Source organism: Urocampus carinirostris, chromosome 7 (assembly GCF_059441175.1).
Source record: "Urocampus carinirostris isolate Australia breed hairy pipefish chromosome 7, RoL_Ucar_1.0, whole genome shotgun sequence".
Classification (NCBI taxonomy): Eukaryota; Metazoa; Chordata; class Actinopteri; order Syngnathiformes; family Syngnathidae; genus Urocampus; species Urocampus carinirostris.
This window is the reverse complement of record NC_142355.1, coordinates 10396155-10415265: the sequence shown is the minus strand read 5'-3', so window position 1 is coordinate 10415265 and position 19111 is coordinate 10396155. Positions and strand designations below refer to the sequence as shown.

The window sequence follows — 19111 nt, the reverse complement described above, 5'->3', positions numbered from 1 at the left end:
GAAATCTGCAGAGTGGATTTATTAAATTGCGCATGAATAAAATGCACTTTTTGATCAATGTCACGCCATGCTATATCTCCCCAACTGAATGAACTAGGGAATCAAATCGTGTGCGTGGCAGAACAGGGGCGAAGACAAAGAAAAACTTAAGGTTAATTGATAAATAAGATACTCGAGCACATTAGGTTTTGAAAAGACGGTAGGTATGCTGCTGTAACTTGGGAAGATATCACGTTACCTTTCATTATAAAACCTAATGAGTTACCCTACTTTCTCTGGTCTGCGTTACGGTGCTTTTTGGAATGGAAAACTCAGTGTTTCTCTTATTTTAGGGTTACAATACAAAACTTCTCACTAAACTTTGTTCGTAAAATGAAACCTAGATATGTTTGTGTTGTTTATTGTCATGAATGGTGAATGATTTTGAAGGACTTTTTGTTTCAGTGGTTCACCTTTTTTGTCCATTGAAATATTCATTGACCAAGTTGATCTCGGGCAAATGTTAAAAAACGTTCATGTCAGTTAAAATTTTACCACTCGGGCAGTGAGGTCTCCGATAATGACGGTTTTGCTGTGAGCATTTGATATGTTATCACCCATGTAGACCCCTGCATTGTCCTTTCAGTTCATGCATTTAATTGTCCTCGAAAGTTATTTATGTCAGGAAACCATTTAAAAGAATTTAAACATAATCTGTGAAGAGAAAGGATTATGATTGCAACTTCTCAAAATAAAAACAATTCTGCCGGAATCTTGGCCAAGAAAAGTCGGTAACTTACTTATCCATAGTTCTGAACAACCATTTGGGCTCCTTGTTGAATGGCATCCTCATTCCGTGAAACTTAGCCATTTTTTCTGCAACCTCTGCAGAAATGCTTGGGTCACTCAACTCACATGTTTCCAGCTTGCGGCTCTGTCAAAACAATGTATGTTTTCCTTACAGACAATCATATTTGATTCTCTCTTTTATATGCACCAAATACTAAAATATAGCGGGATCAAAAAAGGTTGAGACGGGGCGGCAGTAGCTCAGGAGGTAGAGCGATCGTTTTAGGATTAAGGGATCCCAGTTCGAATCCCGGCTTGTCCGTGTTACATGTCGAAGTGTCCTTGGGTAAGACACTGAGCCCCCAATAAGCAGGTTAGCGCCTTACATGGCTGCACAGATCACGGCCGCTATTGGGAAATGTGAAGCACAATGTAAAGCGCTTTGGGAAGTAATTGGCTTGAAAAGCGCTATATAAATGCAGATCATTTCATTTCATTTCATAAAAGGAGCTATCCAAAATACTGGGCTTAGCTCTCTCTCTCTCTCTCTCTCTCTGTGATGATTAAAAAAAACATCATACTTTTCTGTGATATCATAGAGCAAAACAGTCATCAATTCTTGTGCATTTGAGGCGGTAAAATTTAAAATGTACATATAACCAACGTGTTTTTTTTTACCAGCAAACCAGATCAAATACTGCTTGACTCATTTACAGTACATCGATAAATTGGAAGTCAACCTGTTGTATAGCGCCCTTATTAGTTGTAGAAAAGTGCTGTGTTTGTTGTTTACTAGTTAAGAAAAAATATCAAGGGGTGGCCATTCAATAACATACTGTGAATGAAAAATAACGCACTATTACTGTTTGCCAGTTTTCTGAAAATGAGTCATGATTGGTCATATTACTGGAGCCCTGAACAACTTTGATGTTGTTTTCAAAGGTCACACAGCATGTAGCAAAATCGCTGCCCACTTGAGCCACATGATCAACGTGAAAGATAGAAAGGTTTAGACTAGTGGGGGTTCCTAAAAACACAGAATTATTTTTTGGGGTAAAAATATTTTAGAATCAACAAATGTGCTGCAATGCTAACATAAAAGTGTAAAACCAGCAAGCATGACCCACTACAATCAGCAATGAAATAAATGTTTAAAAAAAAAAAACAATTGGAACTTACAGGCATATATTGCTCCAGTCGTCCCTGAGGAAAAATACCGTAGAGTTTTGGACCCAGTTCTCTCTCTGCCAGGATTGCAAACATCACACTCTCCAGGACCATAGCCTCTGCCCCCTGAAATACATGAAACAAATGTAAAAAAACACATTAACACTTAATGCACACAGAATTCTGAACGGAAGCGGTCAATACGATGGCTCATTTACTGGGCAAGATCACCATTCACAATTTAATACTAAACCACTGCTTACTTGGCTCTTTAAGGCATCACTGTTTAAAGACGTCAAGTTTGATAAGATAATAAGGAAAGTGTGGGCATACTTTTTCAAAATAATGAATACTCTCCAAGCGTATCTCCGTCTTTCCTCTGGGAAAGTGGGAACACAGTAGTTAGTCGTAAAATCTCATTTTATTCATCTTAATAAAAAAGTAACGGTAGATTAAGACTAAAAATATCAAGGACTGAATTACAAAAAACAAAAATAAAGCTAGAGGATATACTATTCATAAGACAAAATTCTTAACACAGCAGTTGAGGTATAAGAACCCTAAAACAAACAAAAAAAACTTAATGCGAAAAGATCCCTCATAATGTCTCTTATTACAAAAACTAGCGATTAGACACAATCACCAAAAGACATTGAGGTTATTATCTTTTATAAGTACTCCCGTGACCTACGGTTGTTTGGTTCAGAAAAATGATAAATCCGACCCTGCGTGTATTGAAGTATTTCACAATAGTTTAAGTATGTCTCAGTTACCTAACAAAGATGAAGAAAATTTGGACCCACCACTGACTATAAACAAGTTGCAAAATGCTCCATACAAGGTATATATATCAAAAAAGTTATTGGTTCGAAAACTTATTCCAACTAATCTGTTCAAATATGTTTCTGTTGTATGGGATAAACCTTGGGCTTTTCGGCGGAATGAGCATTCTCAGCAGAAAAAAACAGTCAAAACATCTACACTCCTGAAAAAAAAAAACTGCATTCTTATTGTTGCCACCGCAGAGTTAAGCTCCTCGATCTTATGTAATAAACTTATGCAGCCCTTGTCACATGTTTAAAATCTCTGGCGTATATTATCTAATATCTCATAATCTTCTTACTATGCATATAGTTACACCTTCCAACTCTATGCATCAAGATACAAAAAAAAAAAATCATTTCTGGATTATTTATCAATTATCTGAAATATTAGTCTTATTGATTTAATATTGATGATCAAGGCATACACTCAAATATATGATCTTAAAATATTAGGATATCAAAATATGCAATATTTTAGTGAATCTTTAATGAATCCAGGATAATTGGTAATTTTGTTTTACTCGCATTACAGAAAAGAAATCATTTCACAATAGATCATAATATTCTAGAATTTTGCATCAGTCCTGTATCTGTGTGTTTGTTCATTTTGTTCTTTTTCTAAGCTTTTAGGTGTTCTACACGAAGCTTTCAAAGTCAGTCACTGACTTTGAAAGTCAGTCTGAATTTTAATCATCAATACACGTTAGACGTTGGGTGTTGAACTGAAAGGAACTCATCAGGTAGCCTGCCTCTTTCATTTAGTATTTTCAAGCCTGAAAATTCTATTCTGAATGCTCATATAGAATCTGGTTTGATATCAGCATGTCCACTGCAGGCTAGTGACAGCTTCACCAGCCACCTCAATACCCGTCTGTTCAAAACCATGTGTCTACAAACTGACATAGGAAAAGAGAATACAAAAGTCACTGAATTTGGGTCAAATAAACCTGCCAAAGTCTAAAATACAATGTCTAAGTTTGTTTTATGATGCAAAGGCCATGGTCTACATACAGTGTGTCAACATTTAAGAACCATCGCCAACTAAGTACAAGCAGATACAGTACAATGTCCGGAAGCAGTCTGATATGGCTGCAAAAGACTTCAATGTGGTCATTACTGGGTTTCTAACGAAGGAAAATGCTCAGCTAAGGATAATACTGTATACTATCTTAGTGTAGAGAGTCTGCCCTCAAATGTTTATTTCAATCACACGATGGAATAGGCTGTGATTCACAATGACAAAGTGAAGGGGTCATTGTGACTAGGAGGTCATTGTGAGGCTTACGGGTGCCTCAAAGTGCTGTCTTCAACTGAGCTCATTCATTTGGCTTGCACTCATTGTGACTAGGAGGTCATTGTGAGGCTTACCGGTGCCTCAAAGTGCTGTCTTCAACTGAGCTCATTCATTTGGCTTGCACTCATGAGTCATCCACTCATTGTTCCCAACATTAGGTCATGCCGAATATTATCAATAGTTGTCTGTTAAACTGATGCCAACTTGAGTTAAGTTGACATAATGTGACAAAAGGACCACTTACTGCAATTGTTATATCAAAAAAAAAAAAAAGGTTTTAAAAAAACAACACATTTTACGATAAATATCCTGATAGTTTACTTTTTCAATTTTAATAAATTAGAGGCATTAACCCTTCTATATAATTCTCCTAAAACCCAATCCAAGACGCACCCAAAGAAATCGAATGCTGTTCTTGAACCATTTAGAAAATATGGACAGTTTTGGTCTCTTGAAAAGTTAGACTCTGAAGATTTGTACCTAACTGAAATATTCACTGCAAGTGCTACAAACAGTGAGTCATCTAAGTTAGATCACACAGAAATGTAGAAGGTTTTTCGGAGTATGTCGACAACTAGTAATTTTAGTGGCTTGTTACATTAAAAATAAATACATTAATTAAACCAGACTCAGACGAAAGTCAGAAGAGCGCAAATAAATAGTGATGACCAGCAGGTGCTCGAATGATTATTACCGGTTCAGGAAGCGACTTAGACGGCGTGGGGAGATAAGGCAACACACTGCTAAAGCTAGGCTTACAACTTTCTTAAGCCTCACCAATGCCAGATCCATTACCCATGAAACAGATGACCTGGAGCTACAACTTGGGGAATATTGCTACTTCCGAGACGGTTGTATTTTAATCATCACGGAGATCAGGCTCAACTTGATTCCCAATGCTAGTCACCAACCCAGCCGCTCTCTTCATCACTGAAAGGAGAAGCCCTTCAATCTTGTACTTTTGTATGTTGACTATAAAGATCATCCAATCAACTACAATTCTGTGTTTTTTGTGATTAACTGTAGATCTGCAGTTATTATTTTGTTAAATTTGTATAGTTTTAGTCAGCTAGGACATCATCTCGAGGTAAGTTTGAGCCTTGGGCGCCTTCATTTTGTAAAATTTCACTTTTACCAGGTGGTTCTGGCCCCCATTACCCATCTGTGATCTGTGTATATCTAACCTTTATAATAATAATAATAATAATTTCCTTTGTATTGTCATTCTTTGTAAGAACGAAATGTCGATACACCTGACCCGTTGTAGCGAGCCAATGCAGCCGCAGCCAACAGAGGGCGCCGCCATTTTACCAATGTTATAAGTCTTAGGTATGACTCGGCCGAGGCGCGAACCAGCGACCTCCCAGTCTCAAAGCGGGCGCCTTACCATCTAGGCTACTGAGCTGGTACATTGCAATGTTGATGCCTTATCGTATACAATAAAGTTATTTCTGTGGTTATTTTCATCAGGAAGCAAGACCCCTTGTTAACAAGAATCACTTATTTGCCTGGCAAAGCACTAGGGTTGAAATCTTTGGGTTGGGTAATTTTTCGGGACAACACAGAAAAACATACAAATGTGCGTATTTCAAAACACAGGGGTAGCAAAACTGAGTTTGGTTGCGGGTTATTTAAGTATTGATTAAAATGTAAACCACGCAGATAAACAGCTTCCTTCACCATGCGAACCTTGGATTCATTCTTTTTTTATTCTCTCGCAGCAGCTGCTTAGTCTCCTGGTCTCCATCCACCACTCTGCATGGGAGACAGGGCACACTACCCACTACAATTTGAAGAAAATTTTGGAGACTTTTGTGTGCACCTTATTGGCGTGAAAATATGGTACTTTTTAATAGCTGGGTATTAGTAACAAAGCAAAACCAGAGTTAGATTTCCATACTGCAAACTCACCAAATACCACGCACACACAGATTTAAGTCCAAATGACTAATTTAAAATAGATTTTGGCAATGTTACCTACACTTTCTTTATTCCCAATTTTCTTTGAACCACTAGAATCAGCTATACAGTATGTCAAGACAATAGGATACAAAGAATTAATTCTGGGGTAGAATAAATCTTTCTGCTGCTGATATATTACATTATTTAGAAGATCCCGTCAAATCTCACGAGGTTTTTACTCTGATAACTAAATTTTGGTTTGAGTTCGAGAATATAAAAGAATTCGCATACATTCAATTGGAGCAAAGCACTGTGTTGACAGTGTTTTTTCTAGGAATTGGCATTTTAAAATGACAAAAAACTCTTAAAAGTCTACTCAGCTATGCATCTTTTTCAATGATCAGAATGTCGTTTTTGAGCTACTCACTCAAAACTGAAAAAAACCTACACACAAAGAGAAGTATCAAGAACCACAGGAAAAAAATGATTTCAGACATGAGGGTTGAATGGCCTTTTCAAGAATCAAAGGGATATGCTTCACATTGATTGGCGCCATTATCCTTTACTTACTTGAAAGTGATTCTCTGCGGTTGACTCTTGGGAGTCCCCTTTATTACAGGACATCTATCAACACAAGAAAAAGGAAAAACTATCCATGAATACTTGAAAAGCCATCCATGAGCAAACCGAGCAATGCCTATGGCGCAGACAAAACAATGTGACTTGAAAAACAGACGTAACCTACACGCACACCCATAAATTGGCTACATTTATGCATAATGCTACGATTAAAAAATGTAGAACACTGTTTTATGAATTTCCTATTATTCCACTAACATATTTTCACTGCTGAGAAACGCCATTTAGGTCAAAGTATGGTTTGTTCAATATTGGCAGCTGTGCACTGTGGCAATGAAATAAAACTTCCTTAATTATTGCATTGATCAAACATGAGTAATTGCTTAAATGAGACACTGTGATGCAAAAGCTGGCTGTGGTTACTTTGGTGAAGGACACAGCATCTCTCCTCACTGTCATAATGAGCAATAAAAGTCAGGTTTAGATTAAACCCATTAGCGCGCACATGGAACAGTTATTAACTAAGCACAGTCTATCAAATGCAATCGCAACAAATAGTTTTTGGGTGGAACAAAAAGCATTTTTATTGGTTTCAAATGTTTTTTGGGAGTGTTCTCAATGGGTATCACCGGGTTTCAGACGAATATAATTAATAAAAGGCTTTTTACAAAAAGTGTGGGGATGGTATTGGTACTGCATCGCTGTAGATTAACGCTCAAACCTGCCCCACTTACAATAACTTGGTAACAAACCCACAACCTGCTTTGTAAGACGACATACCTGATATTGAGCCAAAATTGGGGTACTACTGATTTTAAAATGAATAGATCTTGTCCATTTCCATATGGTTTGACTTATTTCACTATGTTTTTAATTAATTTTGCTCCAAAAGTAACAACTGTAATAATTAAAAATATAATTTGGTAAGGATTTTCTTTCTGGTATAACTATCCATTCTCTGCACAACTTATCCTCACTTGGGTCGTGGGGGTGCTAGAGCCCATCCACGCCAACTTCAGGTACTGGGTAGGGACCACCCTAAACTGGTTGCCAGCCAGACAAATCACACGCTCATCTACGCATAGGGACAATTTGTCTCTGCCAATCAGCCTGCCATGCATGTTTTGGGAATGTGGGAGGAGACTGAATTGCCTGGAGGAAACCCAGCCAGGCACGGGGAGAACATGCAAACTCTGCACGGGGAGGCGGCGGCAGCAGAAATGGAACCCTCAACCTCCGCACCATGGCTAAACGCCAGCTATCTGGTTTGACTTTGTATACATTTTTTTGGAAAATAAGTAATTAATTTGCTTCGGCTGATGGCGGATAAACTTAGCAATTTTTAGAATTATTTTTGTCATGATAAAAAAAAATATTATTTCTAACTAAAATAAAAAAATAAAAAATACAAAAAGTATCTGGCATTTGCTATTTCAGAAAATTTAGATAAATTCACTTAATAACAACTCTAAAATGAGCAAAATGAATGGATAACTTGCTGATGATGGATGGCAGAAATATCTATTTCCTTAATTTCTTCCCTTTCTTGTCTCCCTCTGCGTACTATTTTGGTGATATTAATATCTTTTGAGGATGATTTTCTGTTTTTTCTTTTAATTCGTCTCTAGTACAGTGCATTTCAGCTAGCTGTTTGATTTCTTTGAACTTCAGAAAATTATAATGATCAACAACTTCGAGTTTGAAGGATGCGTTATGTGCAAAATGTTTCTTCTTCATACCCTGAATTGCCATCTTACAGTCACCGATACATCAATATAAACGCGGAGGGCACTAGATTGAAACCTTATAAGTGTAGATATTGGTAATTGCGCAAAACAGCAACGCTTAACTCACATTTCAGTCTGGGTGAGGCGAGAAACGAAATGAAGAGGCACCTCGCCTGTGTGCAACAGCCATCGAGAATTATCATATTTATTATAGATCGACCACGCAATGTTTTGCCATTGTGGTCAGCGATAATTTTGACAGATGGATCATTGCGCAAATACAGAATTAGATTTACGTAATTTATTTAGGCGTGTCACCCCAGCCCTTGTTTATCATACGCACTCAAACCTTGAGTTCTTTTTTATGTAAAGATTGTTGCTTTTTATCCTCAGATAAATACAGTCACTCATGTATCATATCAAAGTTACAGTATATTTGACATAATATGAATTTCAAAACTGTTTAAATTCAGACTTATGAGGACTTGCATGTCTGCACAATGCCCTTCTAACCACTTGCTACCCCAAAATGTTTCTGCAGGTCACTGTGACTGATATTACGTCATCAGTGCCACGTAAAGAAAAAAAATTACACTAGTTATAGAATGGGTTCATGCAGTAGAGCCAAAGTCACAGGCAACTGGTAAAGCCGCTTAACTTCAACAGAATGTTATCTCTACTGATTTTTCATGTTGTTTTGTTTGTTCATGGAGGAATGCCCTTGATTAGACTGAGGAATTCACGTTTTTGAAGGAATCAAAATAATCTGTTTACACGAATTATGACAAGAGTTATAATAGTTACATGGCATTTGGTAAAAATCTGACCAAAAGAAAAATTAACAAATAAGGCTTGTTTAGCGAGTAAGCCATAGATAGGGTGAATAATTTAAAATATGTACAGAATAACCAAAACCTCTTAGTCTGGCTACTCGCAGTCGGGATAACAGCATATTTAGAATACTCTGCATGTTTACATGCTTTTACAAAAGCTGAATAATGTATCGGCGATTTTCTAATCTCTTATTTCCTTATTGTAAACGTAAAGTGAGAGAAACCTTTATGTGCACATTTCATCACTAAGAATGCAATTATGAGGCGCAGAAGATCATAAAACAGAGATTTCACAACTACGGCTACTACAGCTAGTCAAAATACATAGAACACGCCTTAAACACGCTCTTTTGACCTTTACTGATGGGAAATTTACGCTGTTTTCAATTACAATAGTTTGCTCAGCAAAAAAAAAAGAAACTAATGTGGAAAACGACCACAGTAATCCAAAGCTTCAAAAAATTCAAAAGTTGTTCCGGGTAACTGCCTAAATGTAAAGCAGAGGAACTTAAAACCATCTTTCTCCAACTTTGTAGTATTGGCAATCAGGTTGTGCTGCATTAGTGTGTAGTACAACTTTGTATTAGTCTGAGATTTCAGATATCTCATACTGTACCGTGTTTTTTGGCGGGTTCAACAGGGAACAAGAGTGCCCAAGGCATGCTCCTTTGGGAAGCCTACGGCAAAGAACACATGCATGTACAGCCGTGGGGGGCACATCACTACGCATGACTATGGACAATGTGCGTAAACACACAGACAAAACAGATTCTTGTCTGATTTTGGTAACAAGAAAACTGTTGCCCCAAAAGCAGACAACTGAACATTCATGCCAATTTGAATAAACAAAATATGTGTGTTGGATTACATTTATGATTAACTCTTCAGTCAGAAAATGTTCCACCCAACACTCAAGCTGGTAACACATTCTTGTGAAGTTCATTTACTTGTCCAGGGAAATGACACCAAGAAGATGAAAAAAACATTTCAATATTAGAAGGACTACCCACCTGCAGAATGGCACCATAAAGGCGCAGCAGAATGCTCCTCGGCTCATCCCCAACAGTGTCCACACTGTCTGGGAGGCCGCAGAGGAAGAGCTTGTTACTCAGACCGCCCCTGGAAGACAGACATATAAGTCAGTATAATCATGAGGTTAGGTTGGAGCAATGGGAACAAACCAGATAGAACAGTATGCACTTGCCCCCATGAGTTTCAGTAGCCTCCTTATATTTGCCCAAAGACCCTCTAACACAGCCGCTAGCATTAGCTAATTTAAGCGCCGCTCATTGGGTTGTTCAAAAAACATACAAACCAGGCTTATTAAACTCCATTGATTTATTGGCAACATTTTTATGGTCTTGAAATTAAATCCGACTTCTAGCTCATTATCAACCAAAATGTGTATTCGTCTTCTGTATATACAGTCGTTCCCCGATCCTTTTCAAGATTTTTCCTTTATAACATATTGGTTGTTTGGATCAGCAATTTCAGTTATATATATAATGTAATATGTAATGTAAAAACACAGTGATAATTAAGAAGTGAAAATTAAGTTTATTTGATTTATTGTTCATAGGCATTAATGCACTCTTTCTGTAAATCATATAAACTTCATTTCACATCTCAAATGTCACTTTGTTTCACCGTGTTTGTCTGTCAAAAGATGTAGTTAACTGAAAAATCTTGAAAATGATCAAGGGTGCCAAAACTTTTTCATTCAACTGGTTCATTATTCAAATGCACACCTGAATAGCCAAATATCGCAGGTAAGGCACTCAGCTGCAGTAGTTATCGTACAAAAACAATCCTTTGAAACTTACCGGAGGACAGGATTATATAAGGTCCCTTGCGAAATATTGAAATGCAGAGGGAGTACTAATATTTGATACAACAAATCCATTCATAACAAAACATTTCAATTATATCTAAAAACGTTTTTGGATTGTCATCGGTTGCAGCGTGAATGGCTAAAAATGAAAATGTATGCAGCTAGTTAGAAACTTGAGCTAGCTGATTTTTCTATTACTTTAAGAAACTAAATGTATACTCTACAATAAAGATGCCACACTCATTTAATAATAATAATAATAATAATTTCCTTTGTATTGTCATTCTTTGTAACAATGTACACAGAACGAAATGTCGATACACCTGACCCGTTGTAGCGAGTCGATGCAGCCGCAGCCAACAGAGGGCGCCGCCATTATACCAATTAGGTATGTCTCGGCCGAGGCGCGAACCAGCGACCTCCCAGTCTCAAAGCGGGCACACTACCATCTAGGCTACTGAGATAGGAACCCAATGAGTTTTATCCAAGTCAAAAAGAAGATACTACATGGCCCATGTTCTATATTGTCATTAATGTGGCACAAACACCATGAACATAAACAGAAATAAAACATACAATGGGTAACTGAAACAGCCCAGAAAATCATTAGCTGCTCTCCTCCCAGTCAGGCGGACAATTCTGGTTTGCGATACCGCCACACCCGTCTCTATGGGCGGGCCATTGGAAGGGGTTTAGTAATGGACAAACAGGTTCATAGACAATTTCTTCCCCAGGACTATCAAGCGCACTTGATTGAAAAAATATATATATATATTCGTTGTGTATAGACAAATGGGTGTTTATATCTTATTTATTAACTTGGGTTTTTTAGAATATAATAGTCATTATCGTTAATGATGTTAATGTACCAGCTCAGTAGCCTAGATGGTAAGGCGCCCGCTTTGAGACTGGGAGGTCGGTGGTTCGCGCCCCGGCCGAGTCATTCCTAAGACTTAAAAAGTGGTCGGCGGCGCCCTCTGTTGGCTGCGGCTGCATCGGCTCGCTACAACGGGTCAGGTGCAATCGACATTTCGTTCTGTGTACATTGTTACACAGAATGACAATACAAGGAAATTATTATTATTATTATATTATTAATGTGGTGTAACGTTGTATGCAACGAGATAAAACATGGCACTCAAGTGTAAACATGTTAGACCGAAATGTTAGTTAGTTATTGGTCCATCTAAATGCCGTGACTTGTTCTCAAAAACTGTTATGAACATTGACAAATGTAATATCACCCAGAGTGACTCGGTCAAAAATTTAAGTGTCATATTTGACCCCGATCAGTCCTTTCAAACACACGTTAAGAATATTACTAGAACAGCTTTTTTCCATCTTCGCAACATTGCTAAAATTTGCCCTATGCTGTCTCAGTCGGATGCAGGGATAATAATTCACGCGTTTGTTACCTCCCGTCTCGATTACTGTAATACACTATTCTCTGGTCTCCCGAAGTCCAAAATCAAGAGCCTTCAGCTGGTACAAAATGCTGCAGCGAGGCTTTTAACTAAGACAGGAAAGTTTGATCACATGACCCTGATTTTAGCTAACCTGTATTGGCTCCCTGTTGGCTTAAGATGTGATTTTAATGTTCTGTTGGTAGTATACAAAATCATCCATGGACTTGCTCCCTCATATCTTTCATATTCAATTTCGCCCTATGTCCCGGTCCGGTAGCCTTCGCTCTGAAAGTGCTGGTCTACTAGTAATCCCAAAAGACAAGAAGAGATCCGCAGGTTCGAGAGCGTTCTCCATTCGGGCCACGGTGCTGTGGAATGCTCTTTCCCCTGAGATTCGATCTGCCACCTCAGTGGCAATGTTTAAATCTGAGCTTAAAACACACTTCTACTCTATAGCATATGAATAACCTATATTTTTGGTTGACAATATCTGTGTATTATTTGTTATTGCAACATCCATTGCAGCCTGGTCAGCCTGGAAGGGGGATTACCACATGTGCGGTCCCCCCTCAAACTTTCTTCATTTTCCCCATGTTGAGGTTTTTGAGTTTTTCCTTGCCCTCGTGTAGGTTTTAGACCAGGGAATGGTGTAATAATAGTCTGTAATAATAGTCTGTCGTTTGCAATAACCTGTGCAGCCCTTTGAGACTCTTTGTGATTGAGGGCTACACAAATAAACATAGCTTGACTTGACTTAAAAACCATTGCACTATTTTAATTGCACTGCTATTATAATGTGATCACAACTTAGGCCAGTCGCCAAGCAATACCCAATAAATCAGGGGTCTAAAACATGGTGGCTGTGGGCACCAGGATACCCAAGAAGGACAGCTGAGGTTCCCAATGCCCGCAAACCTGTTCTGAAAATAGCTAATCAGTGCTGGGTCATTGCGATTATCTAGTAAAATGATTTTTTTGAGTGGGTTATTGAGTATATTTATCCCTACTTCCAATAATCACACTGTTGATAACATATTCACAACACAGATATAACATGCTATGCTGTTAGTTTAGAAATGCGTGCCTTTTGCACTAATTAGTAAAAAAAAAAGTTTTGTTTGTTTGTATCCCTTAACCACTAGGCCATTTTCCTGTGGTGTGTCTTGGGCAAATACACCCTGGTGGCACTCATCCCTCTCCAAGCCAACATATATATTCCACGCCTCATATTAAGAATGTTGGATCCCTCTGCAGTAAATAGTTATGCCTATTTATCCTGACATTCTTTTAAATCTTGATCATCTTGCTCCCTCATATCTTTCAGATTTAATTTCCCCCTATCTTCCGGTCCGGAGCCTTCGCTCTTAAAATTCTGGTCTACTAGTGATCCCAAGAGGCAAGAAGAGATCTGCAGGTTCAAGAGCGTTCTCCATTCGGGCCCCGGTGCTGTGGAATGCTCTTCCCCCTGAGATTCGATCTGCAACCTCAGTGGAAATGTTTAAATCTAAGCTTAAAACATGCTTATATTCTATAGCATATGAATAAGCTGATGTTGACAATATCTGTGTATTATTTGCCCTCATGTAGGTTTTAGATCAGGGGGATGTTTTTTGTTGTTGTTTGAACAATTTTATTGACACTTTTAACAGCAAATAAACAATGTGAAGTTTGGTTATATCATTTTCTAACAATATGACGTTTGAACAATTTGGTGTCATAATAGTCTGTGGTTTGCAATAGTCTGTGTTCTGTGCAGCCCTTTGAGACACTTTGTGATTAAGGGCTATACAAATAAACATGACTTGATCATCTCTTTTAATCCTTTATTACGTATTTATCCTGGAGGGCCATGCATAATCTCGTTGTAAACTATGTTCACTACGTTATCAAACACAATTTAAATTAAAATACTGTTACATACCGTTCTATGTTAGAAGACGACTTTCTCCGACTATGTGCACAACGCACCTTGAGTAGCATCCATAAAAATCAAGCAACGACTAGGGAAAAAACATGATTTACCTTATAACGCTGATCTGGAAGTCGTCCTCTGCCAACGTTTTCCAACTACCATTGAGGAATTCCTTGCACCAGAGATAAGCATTAAGCCGAGTCTCCTGGTCAGGAATCTCAGGGCGGACTAGCTCTTTACAGTCTTCTTGAGAACCGGGCTGAACCTGCAGAGCGTTCTCGGTCACCAGCAAACCCAGCGACATAGAGGGGGAAGAAGAAACCCCGTTCATAAATTTCGTCTTCATTTTGAGATATTTCAACCAAAAAAAAATCCAATTTAAAAACGGCCCAAATCAAGTATTCAGTGCGTTTCTTCTCTAATAGACCAGGTTCCGTTGATTCGCTGTCGAAATTATTTTCAAGTAGTAGGTGGTCACGTATCACTTAATTATAACTGCGACAAAAATCAAATGTAACGTTTGAGTTTTATAAGCGAGCTCTTGCCTCACGCGGATAAATGCAGCCTGAGAAAGAAGTGAGATGCTTGTGTCGTGTGGGCTTAAAGCCAAAATGGAGAGGCGGTGATTTTATAGTCACGTGACGCAGATACGCCAATCTCCTTTACGGATTGGTCGGCCGGAGCGCAGGTCAGCGGGATACCAATTGGAGGCTGGACCAAAACAAACCTGACTTCCGTCGTCCACTTCTATCACGCGTCACGTAACACACGAAACGCGACCGTCTACCCCACGCATACCTGTCAACCTGTACGATTTTGCCGTACAAAGTACGTTTATTATGCATTTGAAGACGTGTACGACGTACAAGAAAATCTATACGCAAATTTGTCAATGATGGGTACCATCCGGTATACACCGACTATCACGAAACGGCAGATCAATCAAGTCAAACGAGTTCGCCGCGGTAGCCTCTATCTCGGTATTGTCTTTTTTCGTTGCAAACGAAGCGAGCAATTTGATGCTACTGTGCGCATAAATCTGCCGCCTCGGATTTGATGTGGTAGTTATGTAGTGAAAGGAAGTCTGTCTCTTTTTCGAATAAATCTTTCGGTGCATTCGCAATGATCGCAGTAACGCTTTATTGCTAGGACCTTAATTTGGCCTTTAAGCAAGGCTTTGATGCTAGGTCCTTAGCTTGGCCATTTGATGATGTGTCGGTCAGGACTAGCTTGGCCTTTTGGCCGTACCTCTTGCCATGATCTTTGATTTTTGCATTTCGGAGATGGAATAAGAGCTTGCTCTGTCCACTCCACGCATTGGCCCGGTATTGCAGTACCTCCGGGAACGGTGCATTCGCAATGATCGCAGCAAGGCTTTAGGGCTAGGACCTTAGCTTGGCCTTTTGGCTGAGAGTAAGTGTCCCGGCTCCTAGGGTTTGTAGCGTATTATGAACTGACCGATAACGGATAATGGATAATGAATAACGAAGATAGAACAATAACCCTTAAAAACCCCAAAACCCCCCCGTCTCTTTTTAGAGAACCAGCTTTTTCGGCTCAACTCATTAAAGAGAGCCGGCTGACAAACGGCTCACTTTCTTTGATGCATTATATTACGAATCATTATTCTTGTATAAAGAAGTTAAGAAAAAAAGGAAGTATAAAAGGAAAAAATGAAAAAAGACAGGTTTGTGGTTATCTCTTTAATCAGTATCAGGCATCCTCTATCTCGGTATCGTTTTTTGTCGTTGCAAATGAAGCGAACGGTTTGATGCTACTGTGCGCATGCGTTTGCCGCCTCAGATTTCATGTGGTAATTCACGGTTCTCGGCCTTTTGGCTAAGATCTAAGAATAACCCTGCTGCAGGATTCAAACTGTGGCGGCTGTGTTCTACGGTTGCGCTTTATTAAAATACAGCAATGCTGTAAGTTGGATTTTTGCAATCCGGAGATGGAATAAGAGCTTGCTCTGTCCACTCCACGCATCGGCCCGGTATTGCAGTACCTCCGGGAACGGTGCATTCGCAGTGATCGCTGCATGGCTCTGTGGCTAGGACCTTGACTCGGCCTCTTGGCTGTGAGCAAGTGTCTCGGCCCCTTGGCTTTGTAGCGTATTATGATTTGACCGATTACGGATAATGGATAATTGATAAATAATATAGAACAATAAACCTTACAAAATCCCCCAGTTATAGAATAGAATAGATAGAGAATAGAATAGAATAGAATATACCTTTATTGTCATTGTTACAAAATGCGTTGACATATTGTGACAACGAAATTGGGCATGACACTCCAGTGTCACACATTCACAGTGAGGTAAAAAACCCAAGAAGATAAAGGAACAGAGAAGAGAAGGTTATAAAACAAGGAGGATAAGGTTATAGTTATAATTTACACACATTTTACCCAAGAAATGTCGGAATGTAGGATGTTACATACAGTTTGGTATTGTAGGGTTTGTGCAATATGCATTTGGTGCAAAATAGTCATCATAGTATAATGATGTGAGTTATGCAGTAAAAGGAAGTCGGTCTCTTTTTAGAGAACCGGCTTTTTCGGCTCAACTCATTAAAGTAAGCCGGCTCTCAATCGACTCACTTGCTTTGATGCATTATACAGTATTACGAACAAATCAAAGCAAGGGTCTCAAACTCGACTTTCTTGAGGGCCACCTGAGCTTAGGTCTCAGTGTGGTTGTGCTAAATCAGTGGTGGGCCGTCCGGGCCTGCAAGGCATTCTATGCTGGCCTAAAAAAATATCTGAGTCTTGTGACATGAATATTTTTGTCCATGAGTAATTAATGAAAATGTCAAGCAACTCTTAATTTCTGAAAAACACACACATTTTTTAAATATAAGTATTGACTTTTCAGTGCAACAACAATTAAACTGTAAAAGGCAAACATTACCTTTGTTATGTAAAACAATTGTTCTCAAAAAAACACAGGAGACATAAATTCAAATATTTACAGATGTACCAAAAAGGATAAAATACAATACATTTTTAATACTTAAGAAATTTGAATACAATAACATGGAATCCCTGAAAAAAATGTGCATATTGACCAATAGCAAGAGGAAAAAAATGTATCTTGAAGCAGTGTTCATTTTACCTCTGAAAAGTGATGGGTCCCAGGGACTCGCATGCACAAAAATTTATGGGTCCCAACAGAGATCTGTGGGTCCCCAAAATTTAGTGTTATCGAGGTTGAAGTCGTAAATCGGCGATAAATATATAATATAAATCTATTTATTCATTTAGTTTTAATCATCAAATTATGAATTCATTTTCTGCCTCAAATTATTGTTGGTAATATACCGATTAAAGGGATAACCACAAACCTGTCTTTTTTTTATTTTCTCCTTTTATACTTCCTTTTTTTTCTTAACTTCTTTATACAACATAATTCGTAATATCAATCATCAAAGCAAGTGAGCCGTTTGAGAGCCGGCTCTTTTTAATGAGTTGAGCCAAAAAAGCCGGTTCTCTAAAAAAAGACGGACTTCCTTTCACTACACAACGAGATCTTGTTGGTCGAGATCGGCGTGCGGACGAAAACTCGAACTGCGAGACCAAAACAACAATGGCGGATCTGCCTGAAGAAAAGTTTGGAGTGCAGTAAATATTTGTTAAAAAAAAGGAATCCGGTAATAATGACAATTTTGTGGCAAAAAGGTTGCGTCCCGGGGACGCACGCAGATTTGAGACTATGCGTCGCGCCCCCAGCAAAAATTATGCGTCTAGGACGCGGGGACACGGGCAAACGAGAACACTGTTGAAGGGAATTGGCTCATGATTGGTGGAGAGTCAGCTCATAGAGCCGGTTTGTTCACGAACCATACATCACTAAAGGCCTGGGTGTGAAATGCAAAGCTTTGCACCGGTGGTAACAACCACCAGGCTGCAGAAGGATACTGGGGCTTGGGTTGTTTGGTTACTGGACTGCAAAGAAAGAACAAAAAGTTGCCTTAATTAGGTGGTACCATATTGTGTACAGTATTCACGTATTTTTTTATCCACCCCAAAAACTCATAAGTGGATGTATGCCACGAGGTTTTATGGAAATATATTACCTTAATACCAATATCAAATGACAAATACCGCGAACAAAATTTTCTGGATGCAACAGGAATCAAACCTGGATCACGGGGGCAAGAGTGCCGAATCCTAACCACTACACCAATACAAATGTAGATGACATCGGAAAATGCATTCTATTTTATCTCACCATCACATTTTTTTTACCAGATGATACCAAATTGTAAATTGTTGGAATTGAGCATTATGGGAAAGAGTTCAGCTAAAACGATGTTGTACAATGAGTACCATGTGTAAAAACAGGATGCCTTTTTCAATGTCATCCAGATTCCTTGTGGTCTAGTCATCACAAAGTAAATTTAGTATTCTAATAATTATACATTTTGTTTGTGTTATTGTTATCATTACTAATGTTAATATTTGGCCGGGCTGCAAAAATATTATCAGAAAAAAGGGAGAAAAATAAACTACACATGATTAAATCATCAATTCTTATCTGACAAGGTGATTTAATTTTGATGTGAGTCATCGGCCTTTTCAAACATAGCTCAAATAAGAAATAGAGTTGTCTTTATTGACATTGATAACAGAGTAGAGAACATTGTTTACATCTAGATTAGACGTGGCACCCACGGATAAACATCTACTGAAATACTTAAACAAGAAATATAAAATTAAAAAAACACAATGTCAGGATTACTAGAAAAATATTTGCAACAGGGGTGGACACTTTTTTTGGGCAAAAAGCAAAAAAAAGTTCTCTGTATCAAATCCTGCAATATATCCGCAAGACACAAGGAAGAAAGACCTGTCAAATTTTTGTCATG

General features: G+C 38.5%; 1 protein-coding gene and 2 pseudogenes across 1 annotated transcript in view; 2 read left to right on the top strand and 1 right to left on the bottom strand.

Annotated features, from left to right (window-relative positions):
• Positions 1-14857, bottom strand: part of chka (choline kinase alpha) — a 29863-nt gene extending 15006 nt beyond the window's left edge. The window contains exons 1-5 of the mRNA XM_088339707.1: positions 14354-14857; positions 10105-10213; positions 6526-6579; positions 1948-2061; positions 780-913 (exon numbers count right to left, since the gene is read on the bottom strand). Of these exons, the coding sequence (XP_088195833.1) occupies positions 780-913; positions 1948-2061; positions 6526-6579; positions 10105-10213; positions 14354-14589 (647 nt within the window). The 5' untranslated portion in view covers positions 14590-14857. The remainder of the gene's footprint in view (positions 1-779; positions 914-1947; positions 2062-6525; positions 6580-10104; positions 10214-14353) is intronic.
• A 611-nt stretch (positions 14858-15468) lies between these two features.
• Positions 15469-15602, top strand: LOC148362304 (U2 spliceosomal RNA; annotated as a pseudogene).
• Positions 15603-16062: 460 nt separating this feature from the next.
• LOC148362303 (U2 spliceosomal RNA) lies at positions 16063-16270 on the top strand (annotated as a pseudogene).
• Positions 16271-19111: the final 2841 nt, after the last annotated feature.